The 27199-nt window shown below is 40.3% G+C and overlaps 1 protein-coding gene across 1 annotated transcript in view; it reads left to right on the forward strand.

Annotated features, from left to right (window-relative positions):
• Positions 1–27199, forward strand: part of LOC115413190 (transcription factor IIIB 90 kDa subunit-like) — a 272574-nt gene that overhangs the window by 18642 nt on the left and 226733 nt on the right. Inside the window, exon 4 of the mRNA XM_030125943.1 lies at positions 24063–24236. Coding sequence (XP_029981803.1) covers positions 24063–24236 — 174 coding nt within the window. The remainder of the gene's footprint in view (positions 1–24062; positions 24237–27199) is intronic.

A 27199-nucleotide genomic window follows, 5' to 3' on the forward strand; every position in this document is an offset into this window, starting at 1 on the left:
ATGCACATTGAAGGAAATATTAAACTAGTAACAGCTAAAAAAGGCAAATAAAGTTTGTCGTCTGAATGTTAAAGCTCTTTTAATGGAGAAGCACAAAGAGGATGCTGAAGTTTAGTTCTTAAAAGTTATTGTGGTGAAAATAGAAGAGATGTGCATTGATTTTTGGGTGAAATCACACGTCCGTGTCGCCTGTTATGATGAACAGGCTGTTGAACCGGTGGATCAATAGAAGTATTTGGGTTCTGTGATTGACAACAAACTGTCCTTTGATCCCCAGGTTGATGCTGTGTTTAAAACGCCACATCAACACATGCATTTTTTCTGCACACTTACCTGTTCTCACCTTGTTCTTTTATCTGCTGGCATGGGGGTCACTTTTAATTAAACTGAACAATCACTTGTAGAATTCCACATGCATCTCTGAATTATCTTCATGACCTGAACAGACCCAGGTCCTTGAGGAAGACCCAAATCAATCCCAACCATCACCCTGTGGTGGGAGGTTTTTTTTTTTTTTTTTTTTTACTTTTTTTTTTGTTTGACACTTAGTTTTTATTAGTTATTTATCATTTTGTCATACAGAACATAAACAACAATCCTCAACTTTTAGTACTCACAGTCTAATAGTAATGATAATTTAGGTTACATTTATGAAATAGCAATCAAGTTACCCTGTTGATTTTTAGAGCAGCAGTTTATGTAGCATTTCACAGGACTGAGACAAACCACACATTAATAGTTTTTAAAGAAACTAATCCATTCACCCCATCTTATTATAATGTTTTTATTTGTTTGTTGCATCAGGATGAAGATACATTCGACCATGATGCAGGACGAATGGGTTCAAAAACTCGTTAATTTCTGCTTCTATTAGACTTCTAAATGACACGCTGTAATTTGGAAATTGCCCGTATTTGTTGTTGTGGGAAGATTGTCGGGATAATGAAGAAACGTTGAACTTTAAACCTTGAATGGATGCAGCCGAAGCCTCATATTAACCTCCAGATCTGCAGAAATACTAAAAGGCATTTTAAAATATCTGCTGTGAGGTAGTAATTTATGTTTGATATGTTCACTGGCCTTATTAAAAATGGGTAAAAACTCTGGAACTGTAGAAAGAAACTGAAATTCACTGAATTATTCCAAGAGTTTGTTTTCTGTGTCGGCTTCTTCATTTCCATATTTGCGGTGGCCCAGAAGTGCAAGAGCCCAAAAGGTTATCCACTATAAGAAAAAAAAAAAAAAAGAACAGCCCAAAAAATTATCCACTATAAAAAAAAAAACAAAACATCATCCACCTTTTCAGTTAAGGGGGCACTGTTTACCCGAAAGGTCTCTCGCTTTAAAATCAAGGCCACCACAAAAAATTACAGCATAGGCTGAAAATGTTTAAGGCCTTCAGCTAATGTGGCTAATGCTAAGGAAGTACCCCACCGGAAGTGGGGGTCAGTGAGCTAAAAATAAAGTTATTTAAAAAATAGTGGGTAACTTTTTGGGCTGTTCTCTTCTTTTTGTCTTGTAGTGGATAATTTTTTGGGCTAGTGGATAATTTTTTGGGCTGTTGCACCTCTGGGCCACCGTACATACTAGATCACAGGTGTCGAACATACGGGCCCACAGGATGAATTTGTGAAATGCAAAAAATTACGCTTAAGATATTAACAATCGTTTTTGTTTAGGGGTCACATTCAGCCCAATTTGACCTGAAATGAGTCAGACCAGTGACATACTAAAATAACATTATGACATTTTTCACTCATTTGTGTTTTTTTTGTACCTGTCTTTTTCTCTGCACTTACTTGTATCTTACTACTGTTTAGTTCATTATGTCATGGACAATCCCAATTAATTAACTGTATCAGTAACAGTAAAAAGGGCAGCTTTAGCCAACATGGCTAGTATCCTCCTGTAGTCCATGGCCTGATGACAATAGGCACCCTAAAAAAAACAATATAGTACAAGGCGAAATCTTATCTTATTTTTTCTTATCTTTAAGGCTGTCAAATTTAACGCAGATTAATCCATCATCATGATTAATCTGATTAAAAATGTTTAATGTAATTAACCCATCTGCAGTACAGAATGACTCTGAATGTCTCTGGTAACAAATTTGGGTCAGTTTGTCCAAGTAGAGTTACTGTCGTAGTGACAGGCAGCAGAACCGACCCATAAAGATGGAAGACGCTAAACAGCACGTTGGTCCTCTGGATCGAAATATGAGGACAAAAAAAACCCAAGATGGAACAGTCAACCAACAAAGTATTATACACACTCTGCAGGAAGGAGTTTTCTTTTCACCAAAGCACTTCGAGCTTAAAATAACGCATTAACGTGAATCATACGTTAGTTGGGGATTCTGCTAGCACTTCAGCTAATGCGTTGCCCAGTTTGCGACAAACACATTAAGCGCATATATAGTCCCTTCTTTCTTGAGTCTGTTTGCTCATGCAAAATGAAACACGATTAATATAGATTAAAAATGAATGATATCTAATTGTGATTAATCTAAATTAATCCACACTGTGATTAATGTGATTAAAAATTCTTATCTTAGTATTTATAAACTATCCTTTCATAAAACAGCAAATAACCTAAACAAATACGACCACCTGAAACATCTTAAGAGAAGTCAGTGTAATTATAACAATACTCTGCCTGTTACTAAATGTTTTGTGTATTTGTAGATCCTCTGTGATCTGTAAGTTATAACGGACATGTGAAAATGAGAAGCTGAGGTGTAATAATGTTAAAATTGCACTCATTTTTCTTAATACATTTCAGTTTTTTTCATGGTGGTTCGTGTTATTCACATTTTTTTTGAAGGACATAATGTAATATAATATCATTTTTACTTTTTTCACTGTGCCACATAGACAAAAGCTTGGAGTTAGCATTATTTATACATTCTTATGTTATTAGTCTACTGGTCTAATCCACTTCAGATCGTATTGGGAAAATTTGGCCCCTGAACTAAAATGAGTTTGACACCCATGAACATCCTGAACAGCATTAGAATATATTTCTCATGCTTATAGTTGAACAAATTTAAACTGACATTTGAGGTGAATAAGCAGATGAAACGCACACAGAACAGTCATGAGTCAGATCTTGTTCACTGGAGGGTGAGGTCTTCATTTGAACTCCATTTTCTTCTTCTGTGGTTTTTTTCTCTGTGCTGCTTCTCTTTTGTTTTCATTTTTTTCCCCCTCTGCTGACTCAGGAGTTTATTTCAACAACGCTGGTCTGTAAACGCATCATCTTGTTGCAGGAACACACAAACTGCCTGGCTCGGCACTGGCGGTTTGCCAGACGCTCGGGTTTGACGCCGAGCAGCTGGTTACCGCGGCGACGGCCGTATGCTTAGCTGCTGATGTTTCAGCGACGGAGCTGCAGAGTCACTGAGCTGTCAGACGCTGAGTAATGGACGCAGTTTAGTCAGTCTGTGTTTGTTTGTACTTATGTTAAGGGTGTAGCGGCCATTTAATGTACTTAAAAACCACTGAAGGGGAGGATTAGAAGGTGTAGTGGTGGTTGAGCTTGCCACGTTCTGATCTTCATCATCATCCACACAACGGAGAGGATATTTAGGAGGTTTGCAGCATATTCAGATGACTTATTCTGGTAAATGACACTCCAGGACAAAATGTTTATCTACCATTGGATCAGGGGTGTCAAACTCATTTTTGTTCAGGGGCCACATTCAGCTAAATTTGATCTGAAATGGGCCACACCAGTAAAATAATAACATAATAATATATAAATAATGCAACTCCAAAATTTTCTCTATGTTTTATTGTGAAAAAGTAAAATTAAACTCTGACAGTGTTTACATCTACAAACTATCCTTTCAAACAATGTGAATAACATGAACAAACTGAAAAAATAAGTGTAATTTTAACAATATTATGTCTCAGTTTATCATGTCTACACATTCATTATAACTTACAGATCACAGTGGATCTACAAATACACAAAACATTTCATAACAGACAGAAGATTGTTAAAATTGTACTTCTCTTGAAACATTTCAGGTTATTCACATTTTTTGTAAAATTATACTTTGTTTTAGTGTAAATACATGAAAGTATTTACATTTACAATGAGAGAAATTTGGAATTGTGAGTATCAAGGTTAGAATAGTTTTGGATTTTTCATTATAGTTTAGTTTTATTTAATTTTGACTTTTTTTTTCTCTAATTCAGTTAGTTTTAATTTGTTTTTACAGCAGGTTTGTGTTAGGACACGACTCTTGGTGTGGACCCAAATGCAGCGAGACTTGTTAGTCAGTGGTCAAAAAGGATTTATTAAACAAAAGTTCTCAAAGTACAAAAGATTAACAAAAAGAGAAGCACAACGTGCTCAAAAAACCCTAATAACTTAAAGAGAAGTACAACGTACTCTATACAAACTAAAACCTGAGGTAGAAAAACACAAGGTTCAAGATTCAAGATTCAAGACACTTAACAGATGAAGCTCTTCTCAAGATTACAGAAAACGACGCACTGACAAGAGACAAAGGGAGCGGGGAGAATATATAAGGGAGGCAGGGATCACAAACAGGTGTGGACAATTATGAGGAGACAGCAGGTGCAGGCAATGATGGGACAGGGAAGACAAAGACAAGACTGACAGAGTGCAGACAGAACAGGAAGGAAACCACCATCACCAAAATAAAACAGGAAAAGACAAAAACCCAAAACTAAATCAACATAAACGTCGACGCATGACAGTACCCCCCCCACCAGGTCCGACTCCTGGCGGACCAGGAGAGGCAGACTGTCCAGAATGAAAGTCTCTGATGAGCTGCTTGTCCAAAATGTCTCTTGAAGGAACCCACATTCTTTCTTCTGGACCATACCCCTCCCAGTCCACCAAGTACTGGTGACCTCTGCCCCTCCGTCGGACTGCCAAAAGTCTCTTGACCGTGTAGACTAGACCCCCATCAACAGTCCGAGGCGGTGGAGGAGGCGTGACTGGAGGAACCAAAGGACTCTGGACAACTGGCTTGAGCCGGCTTACGTGGAAGGTAGGATGAACACGAAGTGACCTGGGCAGACGGAGATGCACGGATACAGGGTTAATCACCTTGGAAACTGGGAATGGTCCAACAAACCTGGGAGCGAGCTTCCTGGATTCCACGTTGAGCGGAAGTTCCCGGGTGGAGAGGCAAACCTGCTGCCCCGGTCTGTACCCCGGTGCCGCGCGCCGCCGGCGATCAGCCACCATTTTCATCCGAGAGGCATTGCGAGTGAGAATCTTGCGGGCAGCAGCCCACACCCGGTGGCATCTCCTCACCAAGCTATGCGCGGACGGCACCACAACCTCTTTTTCAGCACTAGGAAACAAAGGAGGTTGAAAACCATAGGCACAATGAAAGGGGGACAGACCGGTAGCAGCGGTAGGCAAGGTGTTATGGGCATACTCCACCCAGGCCAGGTGCTCACTCCAGGATGCCGGATTCTGCGACACCAGGCAACGTAGGCAGGTCTCGAGCTCTTGATTAAGGCGCTCCGTCTGCCCATTCGACTGTGGATGGTATCCTGATGTCAGGCTGGCTGTGGCACCTAGAAGAGAGCAAAACTCTTTCCAAAATTTCGAGGTGAACTGGGGGCCCCGGTCAGAAACAACATCTTTAGGTATGCCGTGGAGTCTGACTACTTCAGTAAGAAGGAGTTTAGCCGTTTCCTTAGCTGAAGGCAGTTTAGTCAAGGCCACAAAATGAACCATCTTAGTGAATCTATCCACAATAGTTAGTATTGTAGTATTGCCCCTCGAGGGAGGGAGACCTGTGACAAAATCTAGAGAGATGTCTGACCATGGTCGGCTAGGGACAGGCAGAGGCTGGAGCAAACCTTGTTGTGGCCTGGAGGAGGTCTTATTACGGGCACAGATGGTGCATGCAGCCACGTAGTTCTTGACATCTTGGTCAAGGGAAGGCCACCAGAACTTCTGGCGAACCACAAACGAAGTTCTGCGAGCCCCAGGATGACAAGTCAGCAGGGAGGTGTGAGCCCAGTGAATGACCTGTGACCTTAGTGAGGAGGGAACAAACAATCGGTTAGGTGGACAACTGCTAGGTGCTGGACTCACACTGGCCTTCCGCTTGACCTGATCTTCTATAGGCCAGCTGACCGCTCCGACCACATTGGAAGGTGGAAGGATGGGTTCAGGGTCTTTGGCCATCGGCACTGGCTCATATAAACGAGAGAGAGCATCCGGTTTCCCGTTCTTGGACCCTGGTCTGTAAGACAAGGTAAAATTAAAACGGTTGAAAAACAATGACCACCTAGCCTGTCTGTAATTCAGGCGTTTAGCCTTACGAATATACTCCAAGTTTTTGTGATCGGTCCACACAATGAACGGTAACCGGGCCCCCTCTAACCAGTGCCGCCACTCCTCCAGAGCCACCTTCACGGCTAACAGTTCCTTGTTTCCTATATCATAATTTTTTTCGGCTGATGACAGTTTGCGTGAGAGAAACGCACATGGATGGAGCTTGTTGTCATGGGGAGAACGTTGAGACAAAACCCCTCCAATCCCCTCATTAGAGGAGTCAACCTCCACTACAAATTGCAACTCAGGGTTAGGAATGGTGAGTATGGGGGCCGAGGTGAAGGCTTTTTTAAGACGTTCAAAGGAATTGTTGGCTTGTTGTGACCAGACAAAGGAGGAATTTACTGATGTTAATGCATGTAGGGGAGCAGCCACAGAGCTAAAGTTTCTAATGAATTTTCTGTAGAAGTTTGCAAAACCTAAGAACTGTTGCACCTTCTTACGAGAATCTGGGACCGGCCAATCTCTCACAGCCTTCACCTTGGCGGGATCCATTTTCACCTTTCCTGGGGAAATGACAAAACCAAGAAAGGTTACAGAGGTGGTATGGAACTCGCACTTTTCTGCTTTTACAAACAATTGGTGTTTGAGTAAACGTTCTAACACCTGAGTAACATGCTGCTTGTGGGTCTCTAAGTCCTTTGAAAAAATCAAGATATCGTCAAGATACACATACACAAAACGGTTCAAGAAGTCCCGCAACACATTATTTACCATGCCCTGGAACACAGCTGGAGCGTTCGCCAACCCGAACGGCATGACAAGGTATTCAGAATGTCCTGATGGGGTGTTAAAACCGGTTTTCCACTCATCCCCTTCACGTATGCGGACCAAGTGATAGGCATTCCTTAGGTCTAATTTAGTAAAGTATTGGGCTCCCTGTAGCTGATCAAAAGCAGACGCCATCAATGGTAGGGGATGGCGATTCTTGACAGTGATTTCATTAAGAGGGCTGTAGTCTATACATGGACGGAGCGATCCATCTTTCTTAGCTACAAAGAAAAACCCTGCTCCCGCTGGTGAGGAGGAAGGACGAATCAACCCGGACTTAAGTGACTGTTCTATATATGCTTCCATTGCCTTAGTCTCAGTCTGTGACAAGGAGTACATGCGTCCCTTAGGGATAGGAGCCCCAGGCAACAGATCAATGGGACAGTCATAGTCACGGTGGGGGGGAAGAGAGGAAGCCCGAGACTTACTAAACACTTCCCTCAAGTGGTGATAGTGGGCAGGTACATTAGGTAAATCTGAACTCTCGGATTTCCCCTGATTCTGTGTGGTCATGGGTCTCTGGGAAAAGGAGGCAGTGGCTACATTGTGTCTGCTGCTGACGCAGTTATCCTTACAGTCTTTTCCCCAGGCCTCGATCCTGCCTGTGGCCCAGTCTATGGAGGGAGAATGTCTTTTAAGCCAGGGAAAGCCTAGCACAATGGGGTGAGCGAGTGATCTTACAATTTGAAAATCCACCAGTTCATTGTGGTCATCTATGTTCATCTGCAGGGGTTCTGTGTGATGAGAGACCTGAAAAAGTTCCACCCCAGTAATACCCCGAGCCGTGACCTTAGAAGGAAGCTCACACACCTTTAAATTCAAGCTTTTCACTAGAGCTTCGTCCATCAGGTTCTCATCTGCCCCTGAATCTATGAAAGCCCTCAACTCTACCCTGCTATTACGTAAAGTAAAAGTCACTGGAGTCAGAATGCGTCTGGGTGAGCTAGGAAGGGCATGTATGGTTGTGAGTTCTTGAAGTTCTGGAGAGAAACGAGGTTTTCTTACCCGACAGGCAGCCCTCAGATGTCCCTGCTGTCCGCAGTAAAAACAGCTTCCCTCCTGTCGACGGCGCTGCCGCTCTGCTGGGGAGAAGTGGGTGCGACCCAACTGCATGGGTTCCTCCTCTCCAGCAGGAGGCGCCGACGGAACGTAGGGTCTTTGTGCTGATGTGGATGAGTATGGAAGAGCTGACTGGAATGAGCGCCCGCCATCCTCGTAGCGTCGCTCCTGGTCCCTCTCTCGATTGCGGATGTCCAGGCGGGTTGCCATGGTGATCAAGGTTTCCAAGTCTGGAGGCTCCTCCAGCGGTGCCAGCTGATCCTTAAGGACTCCCGACAGGCCCCGGCGGAAAGCATCCTTCAAAGCCGCATCGTTCCAATTAGTGTTGTCGGCAGCTGAGCGGAAACGGATGGAATATTCACTTACGCTGAGGTCCCCCTGTCGTAAGTTCTCGAGCCTCCGGACCGCTTCACGAGTGGGAGCGACGTGGTCGAATACCCGTCGGAGGGCGACGAAGAAAGCCTCTGCAGACTGGCAGGAGGCGGACCCCCGGTCCCACTCACTCGTAGCCCACTCCGCTGCCCGTCCGGTGAGGTGGGAAATGATGAACGACAGTTTGGTATATTCTGTCTCATAAATCACGGGGAATTGTTTAAAATGAAGGTCACATTGAAAAATAAAAGTTCTGCAGTCACCTGATTGTCCAGAGAATTTGTCAGGGGGGGCGAGCTGTGGCGAGGAACGGGGAGAAAGGCTGACGGCGGGTTTGGCTGGCAGAGGAATCGTTGAGGCTGCAGGATCCATCCTGACGGGCCGATTAGGAACTGCGTTCCCAGGTTCCAGGTGAGTTAGGATCCTTTGCATGGTCTGGTTCATCTTCAGGATCTGATTTGATTTATCTTCTCGGTCTCCTCGCTGCTGCTCTATGAGCTGCTGCACAGCTTGACTCAGCACAGCGAGGTGTGCTTCAGCTTCATGGATCCGACGCTGTTGTGCTCCAACAGCGGTCAATACTGTCTCTGTCTCGGCTGGGTCCATTTTTGGTCAGTGCGTTCTGTTAGGACACGACTCTTGGTGTGGACCCAAATGCAGCGAGACTCGTTAGTCAGTGGTCAAAAAGGATTTATTAAACAAAAGTTCTCAAAGTACAAAAGATTAACAAAAAGAGAAGCACAACGTGCTCAAAAAACCCTAATAACTTAAAGAGAAGTACAACGTACTCTATACAAACTAAAACCTGAGGTAGGAAAACACAAGGTTCAAGATTCAAGATTCAAGACACTTAACAGATGAAGCTCTTCTCAAGATTACAGAAAACGACGCACTGACAAGAGACAAAGGGAGCGGGGAGAATATATAAGGGAGGCAGGGATCACAAACAGGTGTGGACAATTATGAGGAGACAGCAGGTGCAGGCAATGATGGGACAGGGAAGACAAAGACAAGACTGACAGAGTGCAGACAGAACAGGAAGGAAACCACCATCACCAAAATAAAACAGGAAAAGACAAAAACCCAAAACTAAATCAACATAAACGTCGACGCATGACAGTTTGCTAGTTTTTATTAGTTTTCGTTATTTTCTAAATGCTTAGTTTCAGTTTAGTTTCTTTATATCTTTTCTCTTCTTCTCCGTCGTATTCAAATAAATCCCAGACAGGACTCTGCTGCTTTCTCCCAACTTCAGTCTCCATGTTTCCAGGTAGAGTGGGGACCAGAAGACGACTGGAAACCACAAGTGACGAGAAGTGACGGACAGCCAAGTGTCATATGGTGCCGCTAGCTGAAATTGCTAGAGCAAAATAAATAGCTTTCGTATCAATCCGACATTGACAAAGACGAAAACGAAGGGAATTTTATCCAGAATTTTTATATGTTTTAGTTAGTTTTGTAAGCACACAATACAGTTTCAGTTAGTTATCGTTTTTTCTTTTAATTATAGTTTATATTTATTTCAGTTAAGGAAAATGTTTTTTCAATTCTAGTTTTCGTCATTTCGTTAGTTTTCATTAACGATAATAACCTTGGTGAGTATATATATGTTATTATGGTAGTATTTTACTGGTCTGACCCACTTGAGATTGAATTGGTCTGAATGTGGAACCTGAACTAAAATAATTGTTAATATCTTAGTGTAAATTTTGCATTTCACAAATTCATCCCAAGGGCCAAACTGGACCCTTTAGTGGGCTGGATTTGGCCCCCGGGCCACATGTTTGACACCTGCGCATTAGATGAAGCTTAAGCCAACAAGTGACTAAGAAGATGAATAATTGCTGTAAAATATACGCTTGTACAATCAGATATGGTGTTTCAACACTTTAACCCCTGAAACATTCCAGTTAAATGTGCTGCTGTGAATTGTTGTTTGTTTCAGTAGTCACTTTTCCATCGGACATCTGCACAAAACTTTACAGATATTTACTAAATGTTGAAAAAACAGAAGCGCGTAATGTCGATTTTTCCATTAAATCACAAATGCGATGATTTGTTTATTTATTATCGCGAGATGACACCAGAAGTTATTCCATAAACATGGCGAAGAACGAAAATATGGTGTTGATTTACGGATATATTCCTTATTATTATATATAACCCCTCTATCTCGTACTCAATTAAAAAATGATTGGGTTTCCTGGTGTGTCCACACATACCGCGACATGTTCCTTCTTCTTCTTCACTTGATGTAATGTACGTCAACATCCATTTTTTTAATTCAAGTGACTCTAATTGCGAAAAAAGGTCTTTCCATTGCAGTTTTGCGTGATACACCATTTGTGCTACGGCCGAAAAACCACCTCTTGCCAGTGCAAAAACTTTTAATTGAAAAATGAGACTTATGGCGAAATGGTTGTTTTTTCATTAGGTAAATTTTTATGCGCAAGTTATAGTTGCGCAATTTGAGGGTCAATGGAAAAGCAACTATTGTCATAAAAAGTGCTGTGAGTATGTGCTTATGTTCCTTCTCTTCAGTGGTTTTGTTTTACTGTGTGTTTTAGGGTCAAAACAGGGTGGAATAACAGAAAAAGACAAAGAGGAATTGAAGTTTTACAGGATTTTACTAAATAAGGCACTGAGAATGTACAATTATAAGAGATTTAGGATGTTGAACATGAACTGTGAACTGGAACACACTGAACAACAATAAGGATTTGAAGTCTGGCTCAGTAGTTTTTGTTTTAGTCTCTTTTTTTTTTTTTTTTTTTTAAGTCAGTCCAGCTGCTTTTTGGCACCTGGTTGAACTCTTAAAAACAGTTACACATTCAAAACTCAGTAAAAATAAAGGAAAATCATGACATCACTGCAAATGGTAAAAACAAAAACCACAACGAAAACAGTGTTTTTTAAAACTCACTATAAAAACAGACAGTTTGGGCTTTTTTTTTTTTTTTTTTTATAAAGATACAGTAAAAGAGTAATAATAATAAAGAAAAATCACTACAACATTAACCCTTTCATGCACAGTGGTCCCTCCAGTGGACAGTTATTCTACAGCTGTTCTCTTGTATATTCATGGATTTTTTTTTTTTTTTTTTTAAACACATATCTTTACTAAAGTTTTAAGACACTCTATATCTTTTCTGACATGAATTGGTAACATTATGTAGATCTCTCCTGAGCATAAACCCCCAGAATCACAAGCCCTCCCCATAGTTTTCACACAATTTATCAGTAAATACATGTTTCTGTGCGTCAAAAATTAAATGTGTGGTGTCCAGCTGAGTGCACATTTTTGCCGCTTTAGGAAAAATAGGTTCATAAGAATTTTTTTTTCATTAGTATTTTTTTTTTAATGTATTTTTTACATTTTTAAATTTATTTTTATTTTATTTATTTATCTATTTTTATTTATTTTTCAGAAGAAAATTTTCAATCGCATTGTTTTTTTCATGCCTAAAAAGGAATAAAAACACTCAGGAAAAAAATTTGATTAAGGTTCTCATAATTTGTGCATGAAAGGGTTAAAAAGAATAGTAATTATAAAAAACGACAAAGAAAAAAAGCCCCAACCGTCTATTTTTTTTATGACTAATCGGTTTCACTCACTGCTGTTTTGCCCCTCTGTCCACAGGCAATGGGGCGGGGTGCACTGAGCATGCTCAGATGTCTATGGAAAGAACAAGGTCTATTCTATCAGCATGTTTTGAAATATTTCCTATTGAGCAAACAGTTGAATTTGTATGAATATTTGAAATAAATCATATCAGAACGCTCACCACAGACATGTTGGGGGTTAAAGGGTTAACATGAACTGTGAACACACTGAACAAGTAGTATTTGAATTTTGGCCTAGTAGTTTTTGTTTTAACCTCCTCAGACCCAGCAATGAATTTTTGTCCTCTGCAGGGACAAAAGTTTCACAATTTTACTTAAAAAATGCTGTCTATTGCAAAGACAATTCCATTAAAAAAAAAAAAAAAATAATAATAATAAAAATTATTTTAAAAATGTATCTGAAAAAACTGTTACATTATGCAGTTTCCTATCAAGACAATTGTTAAATGAAAAAATACAAAAACTTTCACTTTCCTGGGTCTCATGAGGTTAAGGCTCTTTTTTTCTAAATTGACACCTGGTTGAACTCCAAAAAGCAGTTACATGGTCAAAAGTCGGTAAAAACACAGTAAAAAAGGGAAAAAAAAGGAAAATCATGACAATACTGCAAATGGTAAAAACAAAATATGACTAGGAAAACGGTGTTTAACAAAAAAAGCTTCAACTGTCTATTTTTATAGCGAGTTGGTCTCATTTACTGCTCTGTGTTTTTGCCCCCCATTTCACAGGCAGTGGGGGCTCCACTGAGCATGCTCAGATGTCTGTGGAAAGAACAAGGTCTATTCTATCAGCAAGTTTTTAATTTTTTCCTATTGAGCAAACGGTTGAATTTGTATGAATATTTAAAATAAATCATATACTCAGAGCGAGTGCCACAGACACGTCAGGGGTTAAAGGGTTCACTGACAATCCTGAAATCCACGGACACAATTTCAGTGATTTCGACCACATTCACAGTCATGGGAACATATCTTTGCGCTTTTATGAATCCATAAAACACAGCTGCATATGATGTAAGGGTTGAGCTGTGGCCCATTTGTCCAACAGTCGTATGTCTCATTTATCATAATAATAAGACTGGAAATATGTTTGGCCTCTTTTATTCCACTTTTAATATTAACAAAAACATGTAAACCATGGTATTTTCCTATCTTTAATTTAAAAAGTTTTACTCACTGCAATGAACCCATAAAGACCCAGAGCTACAAGTGTGTCAGTTACCAAATGATTTTTTGTTTTTGATACAATAACCCTCAACCTTAATCAGTTTTTATGAACATCTACATGATCAGTGACTGGAAAATACCTGATTTTCACTGGAAAATTTCTATATACAGAGGAGATTTGTAATTTATTATCATAAATGATGATAAATCACTTAAGACAGGTTAAATAGAGAGAAGAATTCATTTGGGAACTGATGCAAAAGTAGCACTGGGTCTTGGTGGGTTAACAGATGCAAGGAGAGTGTCTGATTAGAGCCACGGTAAACATCAAATTGAGACTATAATAGAGGTTCAGGTGGTGCAGGAGCTTGAATTTTAAGAAAATAATGAGAGGTTATCAATAGTAGGTGTTTTCTACTTAGGGCTGCACGATATTGGAAAAAACTGACCTTGCGATTTTTTTTTTTTAACCGTGCAATGTGAAAAAATACTCAGGAGGATATAATAGCTGTGTGGTGCTGACGTAAAGGGTCAAACTAATTAGTTGTGTTTCCTCTCATTGTGGCGACAGGTGTAAGGCACTACCGACACAGAACACGTGTTTCAGTTTCATCCTTCTTGTTGCCGAAATAATCCCAGATAACTGACGTTGCTTTTCTTTTTAGCACCAAGTCTTCATTTACAGTGATCTTCTCTTGTTCGTTGCTCATTTTTCAATATTGTTACCACCTACTCACTCCAAACTGATTAAGAATGATTGTGATTGGTGCATCGCTGCGTGCAGTGTGTGTCAGGAACCCTTGAAATTAGATGAGAACACATTGAATTCATTTGCCTCCTACACTGCAGGACCTGCGATGTGACTATTGTACACACGTACGTCATGATAACGATGCTCAAACGATCTATTGTGCAGCTCTAATACTACCCCAGAACCCACATATACATCTATTAAGATATATTCAGACGGACAAAGAAACTTTACATGTAAAAATGCCAAGAAAAAACCTCTATGTATAATGCTATGAATCAACAAACCTGTAAAAAGAAACAAGCAGCTGATCTATAACAGAACAGGAAGTGCATTATATAATATTTGTCATCCATACATAGTACAAAAATACTATTAAAAGATAAATACACTGTCCGACTTCTATAATATACGAGTCTGTTTTGGAGATACCTAGAGAAACCCTCATTCATACCTCCTTTAGGGGTGTAAGAAAATATCGGTTCTGCAATTGCTGCTTTTATTTCACAATACTGTATCGATATTAAAAAGTACTGTATCGATATTTTTAGGTATTTATTCAAATGCAGATATTGTGGAGGTTCATGTTTGGTTTTTTTGTTTTTCTTTTTTGTTTATATTTTATTTATTATTATTTAACAGTCTTTTATTAAATAATGTTAGTTCTTTTGTTGGGATTGCACAAAAATAATGTTATGATGCTAGTTATGAATAATAGAATATGAATATTTGAGCAGGATATTAAACTGTAATGTCTGTAAAACAGAATTTCAGTTTAAACACAGGAACATTTTGTGATATAGCATTAGATCCTGTTCTGATCAAACAAAAATGTGTTTAGTATTTGTGCATATTTCTGGTGTAATTCAATTCTTCAAGGAAATAAACATTTAAAAAAAGAAACAAACAAAAAATTCCTTTTTAGCAGTATCATGATATATCGTATTGTGATCCTACTATTGTGATTTGTATCGTATCGCCAGATTCTTGCCAATACACAGCCCTAACCTCCTTCAGGGTAAAAAATCCCTTTTTTGGGGGGACGGGGATTTGGATGGAGCAGTTTTTACTGTTTCTCCTCGTTTCCAGTTTTTGTGCTAAAGCTAAACCTAAACAGCTGCCTCCGACGTCATGTCTTGCATAGTCACATACGTCTACATGTTTCCCGAATGATGAAATGCTCCTTTAAGTGTGTGCGGGTGCCTCAGAGCCTCGGGATATTAAAGTTTGGTGTGTTTGTCAGTGTTTGTGCGCTTGTGGGAATAGCTTTGTCATGTGTGTGTGTTGAGATTTATGGCCGTCTGTGGCTCTGAGAGTCTGCAGGCATCTCACAGCAGCATCTTTTCTTCTTCTTCTGCTCCGTTTCTGTGCTCCTCAAAGTTTCCCCGGTGGCCGTCTGCTCCTCCTCCGTCTCCCCGCTGATTGATTCATGTCTGGGAGCACAAATCCCGCCCCCTCATGGATTTCTGTATTTGTGTTGGGCTGTAATGTATCACCGGCCCCTCGTGTGTGGGTCCGTGGTGTACTGCAGTGTAGGTGTGATGACTGGGATTTAAATGCTGCTTCTAAAGTGGCTCCAGGCAGGATTTATGTAACTGCAGCTGAATGCGTGTGATCTCCATTAATCTGAAGCGTTTTTCAATATATCGATCTTCACAAGGGAGACAAAATATCCAGTTTGATTCTACATCAGGAGATGTTTTAACCTTTTGAGCACTGAACCCTGTGTTACTTGGAGTTTTCTCTTCATTACCAATAGCTACTGGACATTTAAAGATTAAGTGTTTTATTGTCATGTGTACAGTAAAGAAACTGGTTTCCCCATACAATGAAAATCTTACTTTGCGGTCCACACCGAATATCAAGAGAATTTAAGATAAGTGTAAAAGTATTATTGGGGTGACACGGTGGTGCAGTGGAGGTTGTAGGTTTGATTCCATCACCAGTTGATGGGGGGTTGGACCTTTTTGTGTAGAGTTTGCATGTTCTCCCTGTGTCTGTGTGGGTTCTCTCTGGGTACTCCGGCTTCCTCCCACCATCCAAAGACATGCACTGATAGGTTAGCCCAGTGTTTTTCAACTGTGGGGTAGCCTTGAATTCTAATGGGGTCGCCTGAAATTTCTAGTAACTGATTAAAAATAACCCCGACAACTTACTAACAAGAAAAGCACTCTGAGAGTGGAGACCTCCGCCAAGACAGATCTATCGTCTCCCCCATCCCCATCAAAATCTGTCCATAACTTTTTGAGTTATCTTGCACACGGACAGACAGACAAACCAACGCCTTCAAAAACATAACCTCCTTGGCGGAGGTAATAATTGTTACTAGCGCATAGACTGGTGGGGATCCTCAGATTCTAGATGTGGTAGTTTTTCTGCTGTTGTGTATTTGTGCATGCTGTACTGTATTTGTCCAGCAGTCACTGCCAAAGCATTCTGGGTACAGCAACATGATTATAGGGCTATTGCATTCCAAAATTACTAATATCTCCCAAAATATTGGTCCTATCAACTTGTTGTTATCGCTAGTCTGTTCCTTTACCATAAATTCATAAGTATGCCAAACTGCAGCAGTCAGCTCTTTGTGGATTATGTGTGAATACTGAGACACACACACACACACACACACACACACACACAGAGGCCACTTGGCTTTTATAATATAGATAAGTTAAGAAAGTGGCAGTTTGAGATAAAGACAGTAAAATAACATGTAATTTTGTGTTAAACAGCTCAGTGGATTGCATCTTTTGTTGCATGTGATGCACGTTACCAACACCAAAACAGCTAAAAGCTGTGTTCTTTTGGTTCATTTTTCACCACACTCTTGGAGAGTTTTTAAAAGGTTAAAAGTGTGGTCGTGGTGAAGCTGCAGAGACATCTTCAGCAGCTCTGATCCGTCTGTGGAGACAGAGTTAGGATCAGGTAGTCAGGTTGTATTTCTGTTTTATGTATTTTCAGTCTGATACTCCAACAGTTTTAGTCATTTTACAACAAACTGCTACTTTCCTGACCTTTAAAATGATCTCATACGTGTTATTGACGACATAATTCAAACAGGATCAAAAATGTACTTGTTCCTCGCTGCAGCTTTTTGTCCAGAATCAGGTCACATGGGACCCAAACAGAAGGGAAGACTTCACCTCTGTATTACATGGGCCTTTAAAAATCCACTATTGGCTACTTCCACTTTGTCTCTGCTGAGATTTAACAGTTATGACTTGGAAGAGGAAGTCTGTAGTGTATGACTTTCCCTTTTGGTTGAGTCTTAAATATACTACTGTCTTTGTCAGGGTGAGTTCAGGTGTCATCATAGAAGTAATGATTCTGCATGAAAACAATCTCAGCTGCATCACGAATAGATGGTTGTACAGATAAATCTAATGTAACCATCCAAAACAAAAATATTAGAACGAATTTACAACCAAACAACTCTTTAGACTCGATGTGTTTTGCTCATTTTATTTCAGACTGAGCAGTTTCTTTCCCAAAGCCATAAACACACTGAACTCTGCACTGAAAGCCCAGACTGGGAAATTATAATCTGCAATAATATTTATTTATTTACTTTTAACTTATGAACTGAAATATTTAGTTTTTAACTGACTGTCTGCAAAAATGTATAGTGCCTTGTCTGTTGCATCTTGTGTATCTTATCTTATCTTATCTTATCTTATCTTATCTTATCTTATCTTATCTTATCTTATCTTATCTTATCTTATCTTATCTTATCTTATCTTATCTTATCTTATCTTATCTTATCTTATCTTATCAGTTATCATTATTTTTCTGTGTACGTTTTCTTCAATTGGACAATATTTGAGCAAAAGCACTTAACAACTTTGTTGAGTTGTTTATTTTTTTTTAAACTCTTTTTATTGGGCATTTTTGCTTTTTAACAAGATAGAGAAACAATCATTACAGCAAATTAGACTAAGAGAAGAAAAAAAAAACAAAGTAAAGAGGCCATCTTGTTAGAGGTGAGACAGATCACCAGATCCAAAGTATAGAAGAAATAATAAGTATTGCCAGTGGGAATAGAAAAGGACTGTAGCCAGCAGTTTCCGTAAACTCTGATTCAGGAACTGCTTCTAGTTTTTCCAATATTTTTCTCATTTTTCAGAAGAATGTCTCAAAGAAATGAAAAAAAAAAAAAAATCTACTCTCCATAACATAGACTTCAGATATTTTTTATGTCCTTTCCAAAAGTGTCAGTGGTTTTTCATTCAAACAACTTCATCAAAGCAAGAGTCAGAAATCACATGTGTCATAAGGAAACCACTTTCCTGTTTTTAATCCAGGTTTTATTCACATCCTCAGTGGATCATTACACATCCATTGGTTCTCATGTAAACTCTGCTCTGCTTTGAGGCGTCCCAGTTTCTGGTCCTTGGCGTATAATAAGCTGTTTTTATTTCTGAGTTTAGCCGAGCTGAATAAGGGATCAGTCACTGTTCTGATGTTTGAGCCGTCGAGTCACGTTAAGGTCAGGGAAGTAACATTTAATTTAGTGTTTAAAACTCAAGAAGAAGAGTCCTAATTACAGCAGCAGCGCTCAGTCTCTGCCCTACTTTATCGTCTGTGACACCAACTCTGTCGGAAGAAGGGGAGCAATTAGGTTCCGTCTTGTTCTGAGCAGCTGGTTCGAACTGAAATGAACAACCAAAGCAACAGATATCAAACTTTCCTTTGTACCTCATGCTGTTAGGTTTCTAAATTTACAAGATGTGAGTTTAGGCTTGTGAATTTTTGGGTCTCCAGCTTCTAAAGAGTTCCAAGTCTGATCTGGGTTGTAGCAGAGAGTTGGCGAGTGCATAAACATCTGCTTTTTCATGTACATCAACACACAGAGCCTGTTTACATGCACACCAATACTTCGATCAGTATCTGATTTCTGGAGATATCAGATTATTCAAGACACCATGTAAACTGGGTAATCTGATCTGTTTTATCAGATAACAGCAGTAATCTGATTATGAGAAATCAGATTAACACACCTGGATTTGTCTCCAGTACTCAGATGTCTTCCTGCATGTGTACAGGTTCATCTGATTTATTTAATTCTTTTACATCTGCACATGTGGAAACACAATTAAAATAATAGTGAAAGGAAATTATGGAATCAAACAAGAGCGGAAAACAATAACAGGAACTTTACTTTACTCTACCACCACTATGTGCGTATGTACTCCGAAAGAAATCCGATAGTGGACTGGAGCGTCTAAACCATGGTTTTGGATTATCACATATAGTGCATGTAAATGTGTTCAATCTGATTATTACAATTATCCAATTACTCCCTGTTATTGGACTTTTATGGTCATGTCAACAGGCTCAGTGACTGACCAATGGGGTATTTGCAAAGATGGCTCAAGCATATGAATGTGACAGTGTTTACGTGAACTTATATACACCTTTCAGTTCAACATGTGTCGGTAGGTAGGGGTGTGGGGGCAGGTGGGGGGGGGCAGGTCACGCCATACAACTGTACAAAGTGAAAGCGTAACTTGAGACGCTTTACTAATCTGTCTGTCTCCCGCTGTTGCGCACCTAATTTTCCTTTTCCCTACCTTCGGAAACTTTTATTTGAGGGGGCAGGATGTTTGCTGCCCCTCCCCCCCTAGAACCGGGCCCGGATGACGCCCTGGTGTTTGCGCTAAGTAGCACATCAAACACGTGGTATTCCTGCAAATAAATTGCATGCTGTGTGGAGAAATGTTTTAGCATATTAGAGGGATTTCCCCCCTTTGAAGAAATGGAAGTTTTGCAAGTGTTACCAGTGGCCCTGGTGTCATCTTTTCGTGTGAAATATAGCTAAACTTTGGAGTGTTTTTGCCTGCATGTCGGCTACGTTCTAAACCAAAACAGTGTAGTGTACGTGTGACGTCATCGGGCATGCATGCACAACGAAGGCAGAATTGATAAGCAGGCAGGCAAACAATTCCAGTTGAGCTATTGGGAACCGGTTCTCGATTCCTGTCCCTACATGTGGGTGTGTCCAGTTACAGCCATGGTTAATGTCAAAGTGGGACTATAAATTTAAAGATGCAGGTGGTGCAGGAGCTTGAATTTATAGAAAAACAATGAGAGGATACGAATATTAGTGATGTCCTGATCTGGATTTTTTTTGCTTCCGATCCGATTTTTAAAGAATTAGTTTTGCTGGTACCGACCCAACCCTTGAACTTCCCCCCGGGGATCAATAAAGTGTCTGTCTGTCTGTCTGTCCGTCCGTCTGTCTGTCCCAACTTTTTACATTTTGATTTAAATTTGGAGTCATAATTTATAGGTTATTATGCTAGTATTTTACTTGAGATCACAATTGGGTTGAATGTGGAACCTGAACTAAAACGCTGTGACACCTTTGACTCTTAATAACTTTAGTATAATTTTTTCACTTTCCAAATTCATACTGTGGGATAAATTAGAACTTTTGTTGGGCCAGTTTTGGCCCACGGGCTGTATGTTTGCCGCTGCTGTAGCCGTCCAGGTATTATATGAGGGTGTGTTCTGCGCCGTACATTAGTGATGCACACATCAGCGGGTTACTCACAGGTCAGGTTGGGGCGGGTCAAAAGAATGTCAGTTTATTTGCAGCATGGGTTGGGTCAGGTCAAATAATTCCACAAAAGCCCTGCGGGTTGAAAAAACCTGACTTTCACGTTAAAGTGAAAGTTAAACGTATAGACATTTTACTAATTCCTCTAAGCTTCCCTCTGTTGTTGTGCAGCTCATTTTCCTTTCCCCTACCTTCAGAAACTTTAATTTGAGGGAGCAGGATGTGTATTTACTCCCACCCCAGAACTGGGTCTGGTTCGGTCTGATCTTGAGACTAAATCTGATCCGATCTTCCAAAAAATGCCAGATCGGCAGCCGATACCAATCTATAGATCGGATCGGGACATCCCTAACGAATATTAGGTTTAATCTACCCCAAAACCCACATAAATATCTATTTAAAAACTACATACACAGACCAACAAAGAAACTCTACATGGAAAAACATTAAGTAAAAAACTTTATGTACAATACGATGTATCAACAAACCTGCAAAAAGAAAGAATCAGCTGATGTATAACAGAACAGGAAGTTTATTGTAATTTCACCACCAGAACTTCAGCAGTTGACATGATTATAGACAGATTCAGGGCATGAAGCAAGTGTGTGTCAGGGCTGATGTTGAAATCGGCCAGTTTGGGATCTTTAACTGAGGAGACTGATGAGACGTGATGAGCTCAGAGTCTCCACATTCCCAGACGTCGTACTCAGTTCAGTAGGTTACACACATCTGGTTACAAGTGTGAGGATCCTCCACACGCTGAGCTCCTCCGAGGTCATCGACGCTAACACACTGCAGCGACGTGGCTGTAATTACAAACTCATTTTTTTCCCCCCGCATTGTGCTGGTGTGTCTGACAGGAAACACATGCGCTCTGTACATGTGTACGCATGTGTTGACACAGTTGCGAATGCTGAATGCATTGTTCACATGCATATAATGCTCCCCTTGCACGCGTCTGCACAGAGAAGCCAGCCGTGTCTAAATACATCCCGTTACGTCTCATTGATGCTTCTGTGTTATCTCATAGCACACATTCCACCTGGTCTGAAATACAGCTGCATATTTAGGCGCTACATTTATCCATCAGCGGAAATTACACCGATGAGCCAAAACATTATGACCTCCTTAAGGGGCTATATGTAGTATTTGTACTTTACAATGTCAACAAAACAGCATACAATTATCTTTAGAGTTTAGAGTAAACAGCTGTGATGTATTGGATTATAGAGATATGAACTGAATTTATTTCCGGTGATGTCATATATGGAGTTTTTCATTTGGGTCCATGACTTTTGACCTTGAGGGACATTGAAGGATCAAACTCGGGGTCAACGATGTCTACATTTCTCTGAAACTGATTGGATTCATGTCAATGTGTGTATTTAGCTTCCTTGGGACAATGTCTACAGCACATGGAATGAGTCGCTGGTAACAACATTGAAAAACTAGAAAAGCACTCAGAGAGCACAGACCTCTGCCACGGCAGATCAGCCCCCCCTCGATCACCACCAAAATGTACTCATTTGTTCCTTGTATCAACATTTCCTGAAAATTTCATCCAAATCCATCCATAACTTTTTGAGTTATCTTGCTAACAGACAAACAAACAAACAAACAAACAAACAAACCCAGATGAAAACATAACCTCCTTGGCGCGGAGATAATGAGCAATGAACAAGAGAAAATCACTGAAAATTAAGACTTGGTGCCAAAAAGAAAAGCAACATCAGTTATCTGGAATTATTTCAGCTACAAGAAGGATGATACTGAAACGTGTTCTGTGTCAATAGTGTCTTGCATCTGTTGCCACAACTAGAGGAAATACAACTAATTAGTTTGACCATTTACGTCGGCACCACACAGCTATTATATCCTCCTGAGTATTTTTTCACATCGCAATAGGCCTATATATCGCAGAGTTTAAAAAATCGCAGTTGTCAGTTTTTTTCCAGTATCGTGCAGCCCTAGTTTGTTTGTTTGTTTGTTTGTTTGTTTGTTTGTTTGTTCACACTCTAGCAGCAAAACTATTGGTTAAATTCATACCAAATTGGGTTTATAGTTTGCCAGTGGCCCAGAATAAATGTGATTACATTTTGGGAAAAGTAGTTCACAATGTTCAAATTTTTTTTGAATTTCTAAATTTTATTTTATTTTTTTTCATTTACTTATAATGGGCGACGTTTCAAATTTCTATAAAAACACCAATTTTGTTTCAATTTACTTCAGACTTGGCACATGTATAGAGGCAATTGATATACTGACATCAGCACATGCATAGACATGATGACATCAGCTAGACTGATGCCAAAATAAGATGCAATACGTGTGAGGGGCGGGGTTTGTTGTGCCTGGAACCACTTGTTACCTCTACTAAGGTGGTTATGTTTTCATCTGGGTTTGTCTGTTTGTTTGTCTGTCTGTCTGTGTGCAAGATAACTCAAAAAGTTATGCACGGATTTGGATGAAAATTTCAGGAAATGTTGATACTGGCACAAGGAACAAATTATTAAATTTTGGTGGTGATCGGGAGGTAGGGAGTGTGGGGGGGCCACGGGGGCCCACGGGGGCCCACTTATCTGCCTTGGCGGAGGTCTGCGCTCTCCGAGTGCTTTTCTAGTTTGTTTGTGTGTTTGTCTGTTGGCAAGATAACTCAAAAAGTTATGGATGAATTTTGATGAAATCTTCAGGAAATGTTGATACTGGCACAAGAAACAAATGATTACATTTTGGTGGAGATCTGGGGGGGCTGATCTGCCTTGGTGGAGGTCTGCACTCTCCAACTGCTTTTCTAGTTTGTTTATTTTTCATTTCGAGTATCAACATTTAAAGACTAAACATAAAAAAAGAAAAAAAAAAAAAACTATTCGAAAAGGAGCAGGATGAAGTTCAATTTATATACTCCCGCCCCCTTACTCCATCTTTTTTTACTAACCATAAAGTCCCATGTGAGCTCCCCACCGTAACTTAACAAATCTTGTCCATATCAAAATAAACTCTGACCAAGCTTCCACAAAACATAACAAGAAAAGCACTCGGAGAGCGCAGACCTCCACCAAGACAGATCTGCCCCCCCTAGCCCCGATCACCACCAAAATTTAATGATTTCTTCCATGTGCCAGTATCAACATTTCCTGAAAATTTCATGAAAATCCATCCATAACTTTTTGATTTATCTTGCTAACAAACAAACATACACGCAAACACACAAAGCAAAGTGATCACAATACCTCCTGGTGGAGGTAAAAATATTATACATATCAAAATTAACTCTGTTCATTTCATAACAGTTTTACACGTAAGCGGCTCCTTATTAAAGCCTGTCACATTTATACATGCTCTTTCATTGTCTTTCATCAGATTTATCTTGACCCACTATACTTTCTTTCCCCTGTGTACTGACTGTGTTCTTTGTGCATGTCTTTAGCGCGACAGCACATCAACAGCCTGGGTCACCAGCTGCAGATGAACAAACACTGTCTGGACACGGCCTTCAACTTCTACAGGATGGCTCTGACCAAAAAGCTGACCCGCGGACGCAAAACCACTCACGTCATCGCCGCCTGCCTCTACATGGTCTGTCGCACCGAGGGGACGCCACGTATCCTCCACTGACCCTGTTTACACACTGTGTTCCATGAGGTAGAAATGACATCCAGGTGACACATTTTACTGTTGGAGTAGAACACAGAACTGTTGAGCACAAACCTCCTCCAAAACCTTTCAGTTTGATGCTCTTTTTCTAATCAGATCAGGTGTTGTCATTTGTATCAACTTATCCTGAATCAAATTAAAGTCAAAAAAAAAAAAGGCTCATATAATCATTAGATGGCGGTCCTTAAATGTCATCAAATCTGATTGTTTCTCACTGGTCTGAATATATTTGGTACTTCTGTAGATTTTTAACTGGGGTGGTTGTAACATTAGGTGGTGTGACTTTAGATTCAGCTTTATTATTACATAGTAACATCTGTTTAGAGTCCTAATAATGTAAATAACCCACAGTAAACAGATTAGGAAAACTGATGTATATTACACTTAGTAACTATGTAACTGATAATCTGCATAATTTACAATACATTATAAGTTACTACTATTATTACTACTATTACCTCTACTACTACTATTACTACTATTACTTCTATGACTACTACTACTACTACCACTACTACTACTACTATTCTACTATTAGTACTGTTACTACTAGTACTACTATTGCTACTACTACTATTAATACTACTACTACTACTACTACTACTACTACTACTACTACTACTACTACTGTTACTATTACTACTACTACCACTACTACTACTACTACTACTACTACTGTTACTATTACTACTACTACCACTACTACTACTATTACAACCACTACTACTACTACTACTATTCTACTATTACTACTACTACTACTACTACTTTGGGCTGCTTTGTTTAGGAATCATCACTTCAGCCATTCATCTGCTTCCATCTGACCCTGTCTCCTGTATCATCTTCTTTCACACCAACTCCCTGCAGCTCCTCCTTGAATCTCCTCTTTGAATCTCCTCCTTGCATCTCCTCCTTGAATCTCCTCCCTGCATCTCCTCTTTGAATCTCCTCCTTGAATCTCCTCTTTGAATCTCCTCCTTGCATCTCCTCTTTGAATCTCCTCTTTGAATCTCCTCCTTGAATCTCCTCCCTGCATCTCCTCTTTGAATCTCCTCCTTGAATCTCCTCCTTGAATCTCCTCCCTGCATCTCCTCTTTGAATCTCCTCCTTGAATCTCCTCTTTGAATCTCCTCCTTGCATCTCCTCTTTGAATCTCCTCTTTGAATCTCCTCCTTGAATCTCCTCTTTGAATCTCCTCCTTGCATCTCCTCTTTGAATCTCCTCCTTGAATCTCCTCCCTGCATCTCCTCTTTGAATCTCCTCCTTGAATCTCCTCTTTGAATCTCCTCCTTGAATCTCCTCCCTGCATCTCCTCTTTGAATCTCCTCCTTGAATCTCCTCTTTGAATCTCCTCCTTGAATCTCCTCCCTGCATCTCCTCTTTGAATCTCCTCCCTGCATCTCCTCTTTGAATCTCCTCCTTGAATCTCCTCTTTGAATCTCCTCCTTGAATCTCCTCCCTGCATCTCCTCTTTGAATCTCCTCCTTGAATCTCCTCCTTGCATCTCCTCTTTGAATCTCCTCCTTGAATCTCCTCCCTGCATCTCCTCTTTGAATCTCCTCCTTGAATCTCCTCCTTGAATCTCCTCCCTGCATCTCCTCTTTGAATCTCCTCCTTGAATCTCCTCTTTGAATCTCCTCCTTGAATCTCCTCCCTGCATCTCCTCTTTGAATCTCCTCTTTGAATCTCCTCTTTGAATCTCCTCCTTGAATCTCCTCTTTGAATCTCCTCCTTGAATCTCCTCCCTGCATCTCCTCTTTGAATCTCCTCCTTGAATCTCCTCTTTGAATCTCCTCTTTGAATCTCCTCCCTGCATCTCCTCTTTGAATCTCCTCCTTGAATCTCCTCTTTGAATCTCCTCCTTGAATCTCCTCCCTGCATCTCCTCTTTGAATCTCCTCCTTGAATCTCCTCTTTGAATCTCCTCCTTGAATCTCCTCCCTGCATCTCCTCTTTGAATCTCCTCCTTGAATCTCCTCCTTGCATCTCCTCTTTGAATCTCCTCCTTGAATCTCCTCCCTGCATCTCCTCTTTGAATCTCCTCCTTGAATCTCCTCCTTGAATCTCCTCCCTGCATCTCCTCTTTGAATCTCCTCCTTGAATCTCCTCCTTTCATCTCCTCCTTGCAGCTCCACAATCAGAAACCAACATCCTTGAACAGGTGGATATTTTCTCTGTAAACGGAACTGAATCCAACAGTTTCTCCTTCTCCTACATTTCACATCAGGTGGAATAACTTTGTACATGAAAAGTCAGATCAGGATGAGGTTAAATAAATCTTGTCCATGTAACGTCAAGATGTTAAATCCGTGTTTCTTCATTTAAACCTCATGTGGGTTGTGTCTCAAACTGATGGCGTTCAGATTACTTTTGGCATGATCCAGTGGAGGCCGCTGTCTTTCTTCATTTTCCATGATGTGTTAATGTGGACTGATGTTGCGGTCAGGATAATGGGACTTTTAACTTCATCCTTTTTTCATAAGCTCAGCGGCGCTTTGGGTTTTGTACTCGCTGTGCTGTTGCCGGTGTTCTCCCCGCTCGCTCTGCCTCCATGGATGATGGTGTTACATAACAGCAGCTGAGGGCGTCGGGGGTAGTTTTCCTAATGAAAGAGGGCTGAGGAGGGTGTAATGCTTTCCTGCTGCATTGTTTACCGGTTGTGTGTTTGGAGTGAAGCCTGGGTAAAAATAGCTGCGTTCACTTCCTTTTCCACAGCTGGCTGAGTCTGTAATGTCATCGCAAGGGAGAATGGGGACAAAGATAAAGTGAGGAAAGGAAAGATCAGTCTAATATGAAGTTTAATCTAATGAGGACCGGCTACATCATTCATCTACCTTCACACCACAGACAGATCATTTATCTGAACTCTACTTCTCTTTATATATCCATCTTTTTCTTCAAGTTTTTATTA

This window comes from Sphaeramia orbicularis, chromosome 22, assembly GCF_902148855.1.
Source record: "Sphaeramia orbicularis chromosome 22, fSphaOr1.1, whole genome shotgun sequence".
Taxonomy (NCBI): Eukaryota; Metazoa; Chordata; class Actinopteri; order Kurtiformes; family Apogonidae; genus Sphaeramia; species Sphaeramia orbicularis.